The sequence below is a fragment of the Hakea prostrata genome, chromosome 8 (assembly GCF_041222555.1).
Source record: "Hakea prostrata isolate BN-2017 chromosome 8, UWA_Hpros_2, whole genome shotgun sequence".
Classification (NCBI taxonomy): domain Eukaryota; kingdom Viridiplantae; phylum Streptophyta; class Magnoliopsida; order Proteales; family Proteaceae; genus Hakea; species Hakea prostrata.
Window position 1 is genome coordinate 45,132,774 of NC_142607.1, and position 15,297 is coordinate 45,148,070.

Genomic DNA, 15,297 nt, shown 5'->3' on the forward strand with positions numbered 1-15,297 from the left:
AATGGGGTCAAGATTCAAAGGAAAACCAACCAAAATGAGAGTCACGATCCGCCTAAAGGATCTCCTCCAAACCTGGCGAACATCCTAAAAAAATATCCAAGAGCAACTTTAAACATCCGATCAGCAACCTTATTTTCATTGACCCAATATGAACAGAAGAAAAAAATCCATGTGCACCATAGTTTGACACATGTCATATTCTTAATAAATGGCTCATGTTAGAAGACTAGGTTTTAAGTGAAAGAGACCCATTTTAATATTCTGTTTTAGCCAAAATCCACCCTTTTCTAAGACCTTGTACTAAAAATGGTAGTAGAGGATTTTTTTCCCCCTATCGTTTTCCAGCTTTTTCAACTCCATCTTCTTACCTCTCACTGTCGTTCTTCCATGGTGTATCTTCCTTGTCTCTTGCTTTATTCTTTATTGTTGTTCCAAGACCCTGTTCTAAAAATGCTAATGGAGGATTTCCCCCCATATCGTTTTCCTTCCTTTTCAACTCCATCTTCTTCCCTCTCACTGCCGTTCTTCTATGGTGTCTCTTCCTTATCTCTTACTTTCTTCTTTATTGTTGTTCCCTCTTATTTGGGAACTCTTTTCTTCATCTCTTTTTACTCAATGGAAACTATTGATTATTGAATATATCCTCAAGTAACAAAAGCACCTCTCTTTGAAAAAAATGCATAAACCAAGAGTTAGAACTAGGTGGATTTTGCAAATTTTCTTGTTCTTGTTTTTCTTATTTTATTTATTTATTTATTCATTTATTATTATTATTATTATTACTTGCTTCCATGGTGGTTTACCCAAAAAAGATTTTGCGAGTTGCTTCTAGTCTGCATTTGTGTCATTCTTCTTTTCTTGTCCAATATTTATTAGTTGTTCAACATGTCAAAAAACGCTAGAATTTGTCTATTTCATTTGGTGGGTTCTTCTTATGGACGAATAAAAATTTTAATGATGTATGTCTCTTGCATCTACATTTTGTCTCTAATCGTTCTTGTTGACAAATAGCAGTTTCAGTGATGCTTATTTCTTGCCTCTACATTTTGTTATTAATCGACAACCTTATTCACATCGCGCCCAATATGAACGGATCAAAGTATAATTCCATCCACCATGTAGGAGCCAGTCAATCTCTTGAGAAGCCTGGCGAACCTAACCCGTTCCACACAACAAGAATCCAGGCAGCTGAGATAATAAAGGGCAACCACATGATTAAGCATTTGATTTAAAGCATGATAGCTACCCTAACATGTTAAATTATGACAAATGGGAAGATTTTTTTTTTTGGTAACCGACAAATGGGAAGAATAAGATAATGCATGATCCACCATCAAATCATGAAAAATAACCACTTTATTCGTCATTGAATGGTCAATAAACCGTGAAAATTGAATAGGAGAATAGATGAGATTTGATAATTCTAAATTGAATTATTTTTGTATGCTAAATAAACGGTCATGATTCAAACTAAATGGAGATTAAGAAATTAAGGGATTGTTTTTTTATCTGTAATTTTGTTCATCATGTTCGAGAGATTAACGTCGTGTGCGGACTTCCTGGTAGGTTTCCTTAATACTTCCCAAGAAATTCATCTAGTTACAGATGCTCTTCTGTTAGCTCTTTCTGCTTTTGTTTAGAATGATGCTAGCGGTAAGAAATTCGTCAGAATGTAATTTTTTTTTCTCCTTTATTTAATCAAAACTCCCTTCCTCCAAAAAAAATGCAGAAATAATAAATAAATAGTAGATTTAGAGTAAAATATATTAACACTGAGGATTTAGTATTGATCTGCTAGAGTAAATTTTTTTTTTCAAAATCAGAAGAGCTGATAAATTTTTTCTAAAACAGTAAATTTTTTTTTTTTTTCTTTTTCAAAAAGAAAAGTTAACCGTTAACTGACCGTTTAACTACCTCACAGTTCTAGCACGCACTGTCGAGCTAGGGTTCACTTAAAGATGCTTCTAGCTTTAGAGTGATTGGAGAGAAATGACGAATCTTTACTTTTCTGGTGACCTGGTTAATCTATCAAACCATCGATCTTGAAAATGTTCTCTTTTTCTGGTGGTCGACATCTTGAACATGTTAGTGTTTCTTCTTTTTCATTTTTCCTTTTTTCTTTTGTCTGAAACAGGTCTTCAAGTTTGAAAGTTTCTTCTTTGGAGGCATGACTGTATCACCTTCCAGAGTTCTTCCTTGGCCAGGGAGACATCTTATCTTCTTGATTAAGGAGTTCCTCTCTTTTTATTAATTAATATTAATATTAATATTCTCTGTCTTCTTTTAAAGTTGCGGAGTCTTCATTTGAAATCTTGAAGAAGCGTTGTTTGAGTGACTAATTTCACGTATTCAACTAAACCAGGATAGACATGGTGATGGATTCGCTGCTTGTTCAATCCAATGGTAAGCTCCACCTCTTTAGCTTCTGTCTCAGGTTATACTTTTTGGGTTTTATGTATCTCGATTTGGGTTGATTGGAAAGACCTCAATTGTATGTGTTTTGAATATATTTGAATTAGATTAATTGTGTTCGTTCATGGATTAGGTAAAAATTAGGGATGAATAAGTATGTTTGTTAAGAATTGTTCTGCTTGATTCCTTGTGTCTTTTAGTGGTTTTTTTTTTACTGTTTGGTTAATTTGCAATTGGAGGAAGTGTTATATTCTAGTTCTTGAATCTGATTCCTGTCTTATTTCACTTTTTATATTCTTTCTATCATATTTGTTTCTCTGTTAGTGGGTTATTGTCAGATTGTGGAATGAAACATTCTTAGAGCGTTGCATTACTCTTGTACTGACTTCTATGAGCTCCTCTGTTGATGGGTCTTGTCATATTTGTGAACTGAAAGGATTTCAAGAGTTGTTGTTTAAAAATAAGCTGTCATTTTGGAGGTTTTTGCACGACTCCTCGATCTGTATTTGCTGGTATGGTGATCCGATGCTCACTGCCTTGGTTTTGTACGGTTTTTGGACTGAAACAAGTGTGGCAGATTTTTTTTTTCTATTGCTTTCTTAATGCCAATTTTTGTGTTTAGAATAATCTGAATTTCTTTTGTTTCTACTTCCATGAACTTTGTTCAAATTCTCCTAAAGAAGTGAAGGTAGGTTCTTCCCATATGGGAAGAACTTATAGAATGAAGCTGTCTGAATTTCTGTAGTAGATCCAAAGCTTAAGTGCATATGTTTGTATATAATATGGATCTATGTGCTTCTGACTGGGTTTGGATCTTATTAATTAGTTAATTAGCTGAACTTCTTTGATTTTCATCCACTGTTGGTCTCATCACAATACAGAAACGTTAAGTTCTCTTTCTTTTTCATTACAGTTTTTTAGCTACCATCATGTTTAGGGGGGAAAAAAAGAAGAAGAAGCTAATTGTGCATTACCGACCGAAAGGTGTGTTTGGTTAAGTTACTAAGTAAGAAGTCATGGATTTTTTTCATTACGTGAATAAAATGATGACATATGGTGATTTAATTCCATGTTCTTGTTGCAGTTGACATCCTAATCTAGTTGATTTCACAAAAAGCGAAAGGAAAGAACATTGAAGTTTTTTCCACTTTGAAGCTAGGGTGTTCTATGTTCAAGGATCTTGAGAAGGCTCAACCTTGACTGGAGAATGGTTTTAGCTAGTGATGCAAGAGGCACAGAGGAGGGTGGGAAAGATTTAAGGTCGTCCTTACATAATGAAATAAAATCTCCATCTCAAAGGGGGCTATTACAGCATGAAGACTCTCAAAAAGGTTCTTTGAATTTGGTTGCAGATATTCCTAGTAGAGTTGGATTCCTGAAATTTGCTTCAGCTACTCTTTCATCTCCATCAACCAAGTTCTTGCAAGTTGCTGAGGGAAGGGATGAAATTTCACGTTCAGTTCCTTCTTCATCTTCACACGGCTTCAGGGAACATGTTAATTTGATCTTAGTTCGTAAAATTGATTGGGTTTCTCTTGGGAAAATATGCAAAAAATGGATTAGAGACCCAATGAATGTGGCCTTACTAATTTGGATTCTCGGTGTTGCTGTTTCGGGTGCAATCCTGTTCCTTGTCATGACAGGAATGTTGAACCATGTTTTACCAAAGAAATCCCAAAGAAACACCTGGTACGAAGTCAATAATCAAATCATCAATGCCCTTTTTACTCTGATGTGTCTTTATCAACACCCAAAGCGGTTCTACCACCTGGTGCTTTTATGTAGATGGAGACGAGATGACATATCTAAACTCCGAAAGATCTACTGCAAGAATGGCACTTATAAACCCCATGAATGGGCCCACATGATGGTTGTTGTGCTTCTACTCCATGTGAACTGTTTTGCTCAGTATGCCTTGTGTGGCCTAAACTTGGGATATAAGAGGTCACAGCGACCAGCTATAGGAGTTGCTCTCTGCCTCTCTGTTTCAATTGCAGCCCCAGCATTTGCTGGTGTGTACTGTATTGTGAGCCCCCTTGGTAAGGAGTATGAGTCTGGAACAGATGAGGAAGCACAGGATCATTTGGCCACTGTTGACACTGATAGGCCAAGTTACCCAAGGGCAAAGTCTTTTCAGAAGAGGTTCTCATTTCAATTAAGGCAACAGCAGAGGATTGCTGAAACCAAACTTGAGTGGAGAGGAGGGTTACTTGATGTTTGGGATGATATTTCTCTTGCGTGTCTAACATTCTTCTGTTGTTTCTGCGTTTTTGGGTGGAATATGGAGAGACTAGGGTTTGGGAATATGTATGTTCACATTGCTACTTTTATTTTATTTTGTACTGCTCCCTTTTGGATTTTCAATCTTGCTGCTGTTAATATTGACAATGAGGCTGCTAGGGAAGCACTGGGGCTCACAGGGATTGCGCTTTGTGTATTTGGTTTGCTATATGGGGGCTTTTGGAGGATTCAGTTGAGAAAGAAATTCAATTTACCAGCTAATGAATTTTGCTGCGGTAACCCCACAATGACTGATTGCACACAGTGGCTTTGCTGTTGTTCATGCGCTCTTGCTCAAGAAGTGAGAACTGTGAATTTCTATGATATTGTGGAAGATAAATTTTGCAGAAAACAAATGGGTGAGAGTATGCAGGGGGCTTCATCTGCTTCGACCCATGAAGATGGATTAGTTCAGTTGCAATCAAGCCCAAGTCCTAGCAGGCTTTGGAATGGCTCCAATGCATCTGAGATGAGGAATCTAAGCTCCCCAAGCCCTAGCAGAGCTTCCATCGGATACTCTGATCCAGGAAGGCAGCTGCTTACGGTGGACGAAGAGTCTGCTCCAAGAGGCAGGGACAACCCTATGACACCACCGTGTCCATCTGTGATAGAAAGACAAGATATACAGCCATGACCCTTTTGAAATGGAGCTAGTAGCAAGTAAATACTTTTTCCCTTCCATGTCCTCTTTCTTATTGGAATATGTAAGTATAATTGTGATACCATTTTTTCTGTCAGATAATAAATTAGGTTTTGATATAAGACTCTTTAGAATTTTTCTTTGAACAATTCTTTGCAGCAAGTTCTTGTGTTTCATAAAGCTTTGCGTAGTTAAGCAGGTTTCTATCACTGGTTAATGGTATAAGCTCTTTTCAATTTGGTCTGAAGTGTCCCTGTATGTATTTTAAGTGATCCATGTGTGCTAATCCAAAAAAAACCATAAGCTAAGCCATTAAAATCTTCTGATGACTTGTTTTCAGTCCTCATTCATGATTGCCAAACCAGAGAAAAGAAGCGAACCAGAATATGCCATTTAATCAATTTTCAGCTACTGTTATCAATTATCCTCAAGAGAAGTACCAGTGGGATTTGACACTGCATTTGAAGATTTTCATTCTTGCACATTTGATTGATCTTGCCAGTCATGAAAATGTTAAGGACTGTCAAATATACCATGTTCTTTCTCTTTTTGGGTGAATATATCATGCACTTTCTTGTGGCTTTGTTGCACAAATTTTTCTAGTTATATCCCAGAACATCATGGGATTGGGGAGACTTAACCTAAAATGATCTCATTTTGGAAGAGAAGTATGTGATTTCTCCTCATAGATTGGTGAAACATAAGATTAAGGGCATTCATAACATATGTGAAGACAGTTTTGAAAGGCAATACATGCATATAATTGATTTTAAACTTAATTCATATTTTCTCTAAATTAGGTGAAACATTACTTTTGAATTCATAAATATGTATTCTCCAACTTTTGATGGTGTTGCATTAACTCATTGACCTGAAAACTAATGATCTAACCTTAGACTGAATAGAATGAGCCAAGGGCCAGTTATGCCAAGATCTCTAAAGTCAGATCCAACTCGGATTCTGGAAATTAGGGTTAGGGTTGCAAAATCAAAAATTTGGGGAATTAATGTTTGTAGATGGAATTTGAGGCTGGCGTAGTAAGGGTTATACTCTCCAAATTTTAGATAAATGTGATGGTTAGATGTGAGATCTGGACATTGGGTCTTCTTGAGAGAAACTGGTAAAATTCAACTCTAGGGTTTCAGCTGGTCAAGTTGCAACCAAACTTGAATGGTCTTGTCAAGAGGGTGAGGGGATGATATGGTACAAATATGGAGTGGATCTAATGGTTACAACTAAGAACGCCTTTTATTCGCTTGAATTTATGTGGAGGCCTCCGTTTCCTTCCAGCTGCCCACCTTCGTTTTGGTCAGGGATGAAAATGGACATGGCTTTGATCAAGTCATCTACTTCAAAGACCTCCCTTCCCTTTCCCATCACTGCAAGGTTTTCAACCACTTAACTTCAGCCTACTCCGGTTTTGAAATCACTCTCACACCTCCCCCCACCTTCCTTTGTCTTCCACCCCTACTGCTGACCTGTGTGAGCCCAGTCAGGGTTGCCTTCCTTTCTGTCAATTGCTGGGAAGATCTCAGGCCCTACCTCAGTTCCTCCACTCACTATAGCTCTCTTTCACCGGTAACCTTGCTTCTTCAGCCTGGCGTGCCTAGATCGTTGGATCACCGTTGCACCTTGCTTGTTGCCTCTGCTGTCGAGGGCTAACTGTTGCTTCTAGACTGCAATCGATGTCTTCAACCCTACAACACTAGACCCCTTGATGAGCACATTTATTTTTGAAATTTTAAGACATAAAGCATGCATTTTACACACTTTGAGTGGAGCTACCTTGAGTTTTATGTTGTTTTTGCAAATTTTATGAATTTTTAGGATTTGAGCTAATATTTGGAGTTTTGGGTATGAAACATGCAATTTTACACGTCAAGAGGTTTGTTCAAATTCTCAAGTGCGAAAATGGGCCTGATCTGGAGCAGGATGGGCTGGAGATGCAATTATGGGGCAACTCTAGAATATCTTATAAAATTAGATTAGGATTTTTATTTTATTTTTCTTTATTGTAATTGAATGAATGTATGGGACCCACAAGTAGTCAAAGATTAGGATTTTCTATTTTTTTTAGAAGATTTCTTTTTTAGATTTTATTTATTTCTCTAATTAGTTTTCTCTCTCTCTCCCCCGCTTTCTATTCCTTTCACTATTTTATTTTATTTTTTTCCTTAATTAACCTAAAATCAATTTTCTAAAAATATATATTGTTTTTTCCTTCTTTCCTTCTTTCCTTCTTCCACTCTTTCTCCACGTTAAAATCAGTTTTTATTTATTTATTTATTTATTTAATTTCTCCACCTTCTCTTCACTTTCCCTCTTCATGTACTACTATTTTTATTTTATTTATTATTTTTTTCTCCACACTCTCTCTCTCTCTCTCTCTCTCTCCTCTATTCCTTAAAGTTTCTAACGAATTTAGCTCTTTCTTTATTTGTTTTTTCTTTTTCTTTACTTTTATTTTACTTCTATTTTATTATATTATTTATTTATTATTTTATTTCCTTATTTGTAAATCATTCTCCATCTCCTATAAATATACCCTCCCCTCTTGGATCTAGCTCACTTTATTTTCTCTTTAGTTTATTTAAGTTTTGCACCTTCTATTCTCTTTAGCTTGCTTTAGGTTTTCTCTAGTTCTTTGATTACTTTGTGGGTTCTAGTTTCTAGATTGAATGTTTAGGTTTTAATGTTTTGCAAGGAAGATTGAAGTTGTGTAATTTATTTTATGCAAGTATACTTCCTTTCTTTTTATCAATGCGACTTTAATTTCAAGTTCAAATTCAAGTTTCAAGTTTGTGGATTCGTTTTCTCTGGGTCTAACAATTGCAAATCTAGATTATTCTAGATCTAGTTGTTAGGGTTGGTTGAGATTCGAATCGTTTGTTCAAGTTTTTTTTGGAGATTCAAAGATGCAAGTAAGTAACCTTCACCAATAATCTTCTCTCCCCCCTCCTTTCCTACTTCTATCTACCCCTCCATATTCTTAACTTAGGATTTATTTTCAGCATTTATTTATTGTTCTCCTTTCCCCCTGGTTCCTTGATCAAAGATGCCTACAATTGTGCCTCTCTTTGGTTAAGGTTTTTCCTTTTCCTTTTTATTGCTTTGTTATTTACTTTATGCACTTTTTTTTCCTCTTTAATATCCATTCCCCCGATCGGTGGGCTACAACAAAGGGTCCACGGTCAAAGTCTTTATAATTATACTCCTTCCCTAGATTCAGAGCTGACACTTGGATCACTTCCTTTTATTTTTATTTATTTATTGTTCGCATTTTTTCTACCTTTTATTAATTCTGCGTTGGTTATGTTTGCTTTATTTTTCGTCTCAATTCGATTGCATTAGATGTATGGATTAAGACTACTCATTTAGTTTAATTAATTAGTTAAAATCTTTGAATCATTGCAGTCTCGCATTACCATTAAGAGATTAAATTCTAAATGGCATATCTCCCTGAGATTGACTCGTTAGTTACACGATACCGTGCGCTTGCGGTTATTTTTATTTTGCAAACATCCCTATTCTTGGCCCTCATCCCCCCTGCCACCCGATGCAACCCTACCCAGCCACCCTCTTTTCCCTTTTGTGAAACCCCCTTATGTCGCTCTATCCCCCTTGGTCATGACATTCACAGGAAAATTTGGTCAAGATACTCTTAATCATAGGGGGTTTTCGAGTTTTTCTTTGAAGTTGTCTAATGAATCATCCATGGTGCTGGCTAATGATGATCAATTTATAGCTTTGATACCAATTGATGTAAACCCACCCAAAACCTAGGGTTTAATAATTGATACAGTCCCCAGACCTAGGGTTTATCTTCAAGTCCTTATTCAATTGAACCAGCAGTAAAACTAGCATTTGAATACCCTGCGGTTGTGGGAATAGGGCTCAATAGGGTAGTTCTAGGCTTGGGAATGGAGAGGGCTGGTTTCTGTTAAGTCTGTAAACTAGGGGTTGATCGAATTTTAATCCTAAACCTTGCTGTAATTTAAAATCCAGAATTCAGTCCTCAAGTTTAGGGTTTTGAAATTTAGGGGTTGTCAGAAATTAGTGTTTCTAGTGTGATGGCTAGGTGTTTGCAAAACAAAATAACCAGCCCTCGGAGCCGGTCGACCGGGAGACCACCTGACACTTCATAGTATGGAGTGGATGACATATTTGTTAACTAATTCTTACTAAACCAACGTCCTAATCCATACATCTTGCATCGATTGCGAATACACATAACTTGCATATAGCGGAAATCCTATAAAGATCCCCCCCCCCGGGCGCTCGGTTTGTGGTCCGAGTTGTGTGCGGTTCGCTAAAGGGGTGCCTTCCGGCCCGTAGGCTCTCGTCAAGGTCCAAGGGGGGACTGAATGCTGAAAGTAATCCTTTGTTGGAGGGGTGGTAGAAGCGGAATGGAGGGGGGGAAGACTTTGAAGAATCTCTTACTTGCATCTTCCAACACTTGTCGTTTTCTCCCCCCTCCCGTCTTCTGTCCTTCTCCCGCTCCTCTTGCTTGCTTGCTTGCTGTTCTTGTCGTTACCTTGCTTTCCCTTCTCTTCCCTTCTCTGACTAGCCCTTTCACACCTGCGTTGTCGCTGTCTGTGTGTGTCTGTCTGTCCGTGTTTTTAGACCTAGGGGGGTAATTTTATGGAAGAGGAGATAATTTACAACAAGGATAATAGGAGTATGAGGATATAGGGGCTATTTTAGGATTCAAGGGAGGGAGAGAGAGAGAGAGAGATGTGGGGGATTTTATAGTCGTTAGGGGTGGGGAATAATTTCTTAGTTGGTTCCGTAGGGGTGGAGGGGGTGGGGGAGGATATTGCTTTTACCGTTTTGTGTTATCGGGTATTGTGTATGAGTGGGGAGGCTATTAGGTTTCTCGTTGTCCTGTCTTTGCTCTTGTGGGCCCCTCACTCTCATTACAATGTCTTCCTAATCTAATTTTACGATTTCGTTGGCCCTTGTTCTCTGCCATCTGCTCCATTGCCCTTTCGCTTTGTGGCCTCTTCGTGTTCCTGTTTCTCCCCTCGTTTCGCTGTCCTAAAATTCATATCTCCCTCCGTGCTCCCCGTGTTGTTTTTGCCTGTTTCCCTTGTGCTCATCACTAGGGCTAGGGTTAGTTTTGAGTGAAGGGAACAGGCTGAAATTGGGATCGAAGGTAAGGGGTAGGGAGGAGTATTGGATTCCCAAAGGGGGTGGGAAAATAGATGAAGGATTTGGGAGATCTCGGGGATTAGGGTTTGGGAAAATTCATGTTTAGAATTCTGGAAATTCCAGTTCTGCTGCAAGAGAGAGGGGTAGAAAAGGAGAAGAAAGAGAGAGGCTGGCCTTGAAGGGATTAGGGGTGGAGGAGGTGAGGGGGTGCTGCCATAAGTGTTGGGAAGGTGGTAGGGTGATTTACAATAGGGAGTTTGCTGGTTTGATTGGATTTAGGGTTTGGAGATGTTTTGGGGAGGGGGATGGTCTGCCGCAGGCAAAGGGGGAGGGAAAAGAAGGGCTGCGAGTGAGAGAAGGTAGGGGCTGGGGGTGGGGTGTTTCTGTACTTGAAGGAGAATAGATGCTCGAAGAACCTGACAATTGCAGAGTTCTAAAAACCATAGCAACCCCATGTTCCGCTCTTTAGGAAACCCATGACTCCAATCCTTGTACCTTCAAATCTCAAATTTTATTAATCATCAAGTCTGTGTTCTTTGCAGGTAAAGGGCAATATTTAATCATCAGTTTAGCTTCTCCTTTTAGGGAAGTCATCTACCCTAGGCTCCCTCAATTCTTTACAGCCCTAGATTCAACCCCTCGCCCCTTTGACCTCAGAGTCCTTGTTTCCCTCAACTACCTCCTGAAATTTAGAAGTATTCCATTGTAGCCCAAACTTCAAATAGTCCTTTATTAGCCTTTATAAACTATTTGGAAACCTAGAGACCCCTTACAAGCCTTGACAGCCCCTACTTGAGATTTCGAAATTTACCCTGTTGGGCAATGGTTCGTTGAAGATCTTGGCAATTGGCCATCATTCAATTGACCCTACATCCAAGTATGAAGCAAATTCAGTAAGAAACATTTAACTAACTCTCAGAGTCTCAAGGCCTATGATCAAACATAAAAATCTACACTTGTTTCAGATTTTGAACCTCTAAATACAGTCTATACATGGAAATTATCTCAGGCTTTGTATTGGTTTTGCTGCCATCGGCCGTCAAATTATTTTTAACAATGAAGCATACTTTGGTAAATAGATGAGAATGGAAGATTGAGAAACTACAGGATGAAAAGTGCAAAGAGACAAATTTTGAAGGACTAAAGCGTAAAATGTAAACAATTGTTAATGGACGAGGGAGGACCAGGAGCTTCTACATTTTCCTAGTGGTTTTCCTTTTTTTGGGAGAGGTGAGTGTTTCATTTTATGTCATTGGCTGGTAAAAATGAGATGATGGACAGTGAAGATTTTCTCCCTCTTGGTAGACTTGCTTGGCTTGAACATTTTCTTCCCATATAGGACTGACTGGCTTATGGTCTGGTGAATACTTGGTAGATTGAGGGGGGTTAGTACCTCGAGGTTTTTTCTGCTCTCTCAGTTCTGTTCTAGCTTGAGTGTTCCATTCTGAGTTTTTCAGTTTTGGGTGGCTAATTCTTTGTTAAGGGTTTCCTCTATTATGCGAAACACATTTTATTAGGAAACAAAGTCACAGTGAAAGGAACTCCACTGAGAGCAAGGTACAAAGGAAGACCCAAAAATGGTGGGTATTAACCACTGAACATGAGCTAATAGTAAAGAAGCCCTAGAGGCCAACAGGGCAGCTTCAGAGTGACCTGTCCAGCGGCAAATGAATACAACCAAATCAAAAGAAGAAACAATTGAAGCTTCCCAGTCTAATGCCATGCACTAGTTATTCATTTACAAAATAAGACACAAAACATCCAGGAAGACAACTGGTCTTAAATGTAAACTGCAAGTAAGGAGCAGGCGTCTCGTGGTGCTTCAGCTGTGGTGGTTTTGGGGGATTTTTTTTTTTTTTTGGGTGGAGGAAAGGACTATGCCTACAAATGACTGCACTAAAACTACTATCATGATTCTTGACTAGCACCATGGCCACGATGAGGCTTATGAGCTGACCATGAACCATCACCAAACATGCAAGAAAAGTCCCGTGACAGGGGAGGAAGGCAAGCTAAGACAGCATGAGGAGCAGTCCCAAAGGTTCAATTGCTGCTGTTTAGAGGCAATATATGCCTTCCAAAACTAGATATCGGTACAAGTGTATGTTCCTGAGTAGGTCCAGAGGGGTTTGTCAGAAAACCACTGTAATTCTCAGTTTCCAAATTGCCTAAGCAATGCTGAAGACTGATTTTCAGTGTCAAATGGGTTGCTTGAACCTGTTGCAAGCAAGAGGATGTAAAAAATGAAGTCCCTGATCTGTTGAGTACACCTGTATCTAAATGGATGGGAGAAGTTTCCTAACATGAATCCGAGAAGTGACCCTGCATTAGAGCATTTGTTTCAGGATCTTTATTACATACAGGGCTTGGGGATCTTGAGATTAGTATATTAGGCCCATGAAGAAGGAATTGACAGCAACTGTCCTTGTTCAGTGTCTCCAGAGGAATGTTTAAGTTTTTGGATGAGATTAAACCCCAAACATGTTTCCTGAAGGGGTTAGGGAGGGAGGGACTACTATGATTACTAACTGTTAGTTTTGCCTGAAAATCGGTGAAACATTCTGATTGAGTGGAGATCCTGGATCTTGTAAAAGTTCAAAACCAGCCCTCAGGAAATGTTGTAATAAGTGGGAACAACTAGTATAGATTGAGCTTTACACCCCCCCGCACCCCAAAAAAAAAAGGGGATAGCTTGAGGTCTAAAAATTTGAATGTAGATTTTTCTCCAGTGAAGTAGGTATTAGTTATACCAGCATTCCAGTTTTGAGAATGCAGTTGATAAGGTATAATACTAGATGGGTTCCATCAGACTGGGTACCAAGAATACACCCCTGAGGTAAGGAAGCAATCCAAGCATCATTATATATACTAATTGTATTGTACCTTAACCCTATTTTATACAATTCTACAATGTAACAAAATTCTCTAATGATATTATTGAAATTTTCATACCTAAGAGGCTTCCATTAGAAGTTAGAACCATAGCATACGTACAGAATGGAATTTGTTAACTTTTAATTGATAGAGATGGATGAAATTCAAATCCAGTCAAATTCCGCACCAACCCACCAATGCCTCCACCCCGAAAGTTAATTTAACCACTTCTTACTTGAGATGTTTGAGAACTCACTACTGGTTTCCGAGTCTATGAGAAGTATATAATTATACGTTTGTGTTGAGGTTTCAACCTTCTTTTTTTACCCTCAAACATCCTGGGATTATTCTTCCACAAAGTCCTAGCTCGGCAACAGCATATAGGCAGGAAAGATTCCTTATGTGACTATATACCAGAATGGCAATTATGCTAATTGCTGGTGATGTTAGATGCTTATGAAACAGGCTCATCTTATGGATCCATCACATTGTCAAGTACAGATCTCATGCTGTATCTGTGATAGCTATAATTTTTGCATGTGCATAACTCTCATTTAGAAAGCATACATGCTTATTGGTTATGCTCATCATTCCTTTGTTCTGGAAAATAGTCAATCTCTGCTGAGTGCTAATATCCCAGTAGGGGCATTATTGAACTTGATTTGTATTTTTTTTATTCCTGTTCTTAATATCAGCAGCAGTGGAGATGCTTCCCATTGCATTATGATACTCATTTATTCTTCAAATATTTTATTGCCATTCTTGAAAATGGGATCTGTCTCTGTCTCATCTTTTAGGACATTATGCATCTATTGTGAAGGTGATGTAAGGGACCTGTAGATGAGTTGGAACTCTGTTCCTTAAAGAATTTGAATGATGTGGATATTTGTTGTCCTACACTAAAAAATGATTGGTTCATACCTTCATGACTCATCTCATCTGATGTTTATCAATAGGGATGGTTTGTATTTAGTTATCTGTTAAAGTGTAAATTCATACTTCTGATCCAAGATGAATCATCTACAACTATGAGTTGTTATACAGCAGGGCTACTTCTTCTGAATGGGACCTCCCCACTTCATTTCATTAGGTTAAATACTATATTATGCTTCTGACCAGAATTAAGAAAAGGAAAGGTGTCTCTTAGTGTGTGGGTGTGTGCGTGTGTGAGAGAGAGAACTGTAACCTCTAGTGTGTACATGACAATTCAGTGACATTGCAACTGTAACCAGTATCTTGTTTTCACTAGCAGACGTGTTCCACTCTCACCCAGTGGTTGTGTTAGGTCATTTATGTCACACTGGCATGGGCTATATCATGCTAGTTAAGGACACAACAATGACAATTCTTGAGTGATTATAACTTGTAAACCCTGGATGTGCAGAACTGAAGCAATCTATCTTTTTTTCTTCTTCTTTTTTTTTTTTGGGGGGGGGGGGGGGGGGGGGAGGAATAGACCTGAAATACTCTGCTTCCTAGTTTTCTTTCTTGGTATACCTAATTAATTGATGGGAACATCTTACATCTTTCTATTGAAACATAAATCATCTGAACAGGTTGAAAATGCTGCATTTAAATTTTGGATACCAAACAGGACTATTAAAGAATTCCCATTTCAAGTTTCCATAAGCATCTGTATCTGGCTAATCAAACACAGATTTGGCAATTTGCGACCTGTATATCACACATATCAATCCAATCCATCAAATAATCTAAGTGTTACAGAGACAAGGGAGGCATGGATCTCTCTCACTACTGTTGTTGATATCTTAATACACAACAGTTTCTTGTGTCTCTTCTGATTTTTTTCATACTTTTTTACATCATTCACAGTGATAACCAACAATGAAGTGTTAATTGATTCATACATGAGGTGGTGCTTTCTCCACTTGCAGACCTTCACTGTGCTTTAAAACAACTTATACCTGAATATTCCATCC

General features: G+C 38.3%; 1 protein-coding gene across 7 annotated transcripts; it reads left to right on the plus strand.

The window, feature by feature from the left end:
• The first annotated feature begins 1,933 nt into the window (after positions 1-1,933).
• On the plus strand, positions 1,934-6,122 carry LOC149008146 (uncharacterized). Of its 7 annotated transcripts, none has more exons than XM_089166538.1 (4): positions 1,934-2,084; positions 2,290-2,403; positions 3,326-3,396; positions 3,497-6,122. In XM_089166538.1, the coding sequence occupies exon 4, from the start codon at positions 3,620-3,622 to the stop codon at positions 5,324-5,326; it is 1,707 nt and encodes a 568-aa protein (XP_089022664.1). In that variant the 5' UTR covers positions 1,934-2,084; positions 2,290-2,403; positions 3,326-3,396; positions 3,497-3,619; the 3' UTR covers positions 5,327-6,122. The 7 variants fall into 7 exon arrangements, 6 of the variants coding, with proteins under 6 accessions (XP_089022664.1, XP_089022665.1, XP_089022663.1 ...); XR_016175188.1 differs by lacking the exon at positions 1,934-2,084 and having other exon boundaries at positions 2,091-2,403; positions 3,497-3,672; positions 3,765-3,852; XM_089166539.1 differs by lacking the exon at positions 1,934-2,084 and having other exon boundaries at positions 2,094-2,403; positions 3,326-3,418.
• The last annotated feature ends 9,175 nt before the right edge of the window (positions 6,123-15,297 follow it).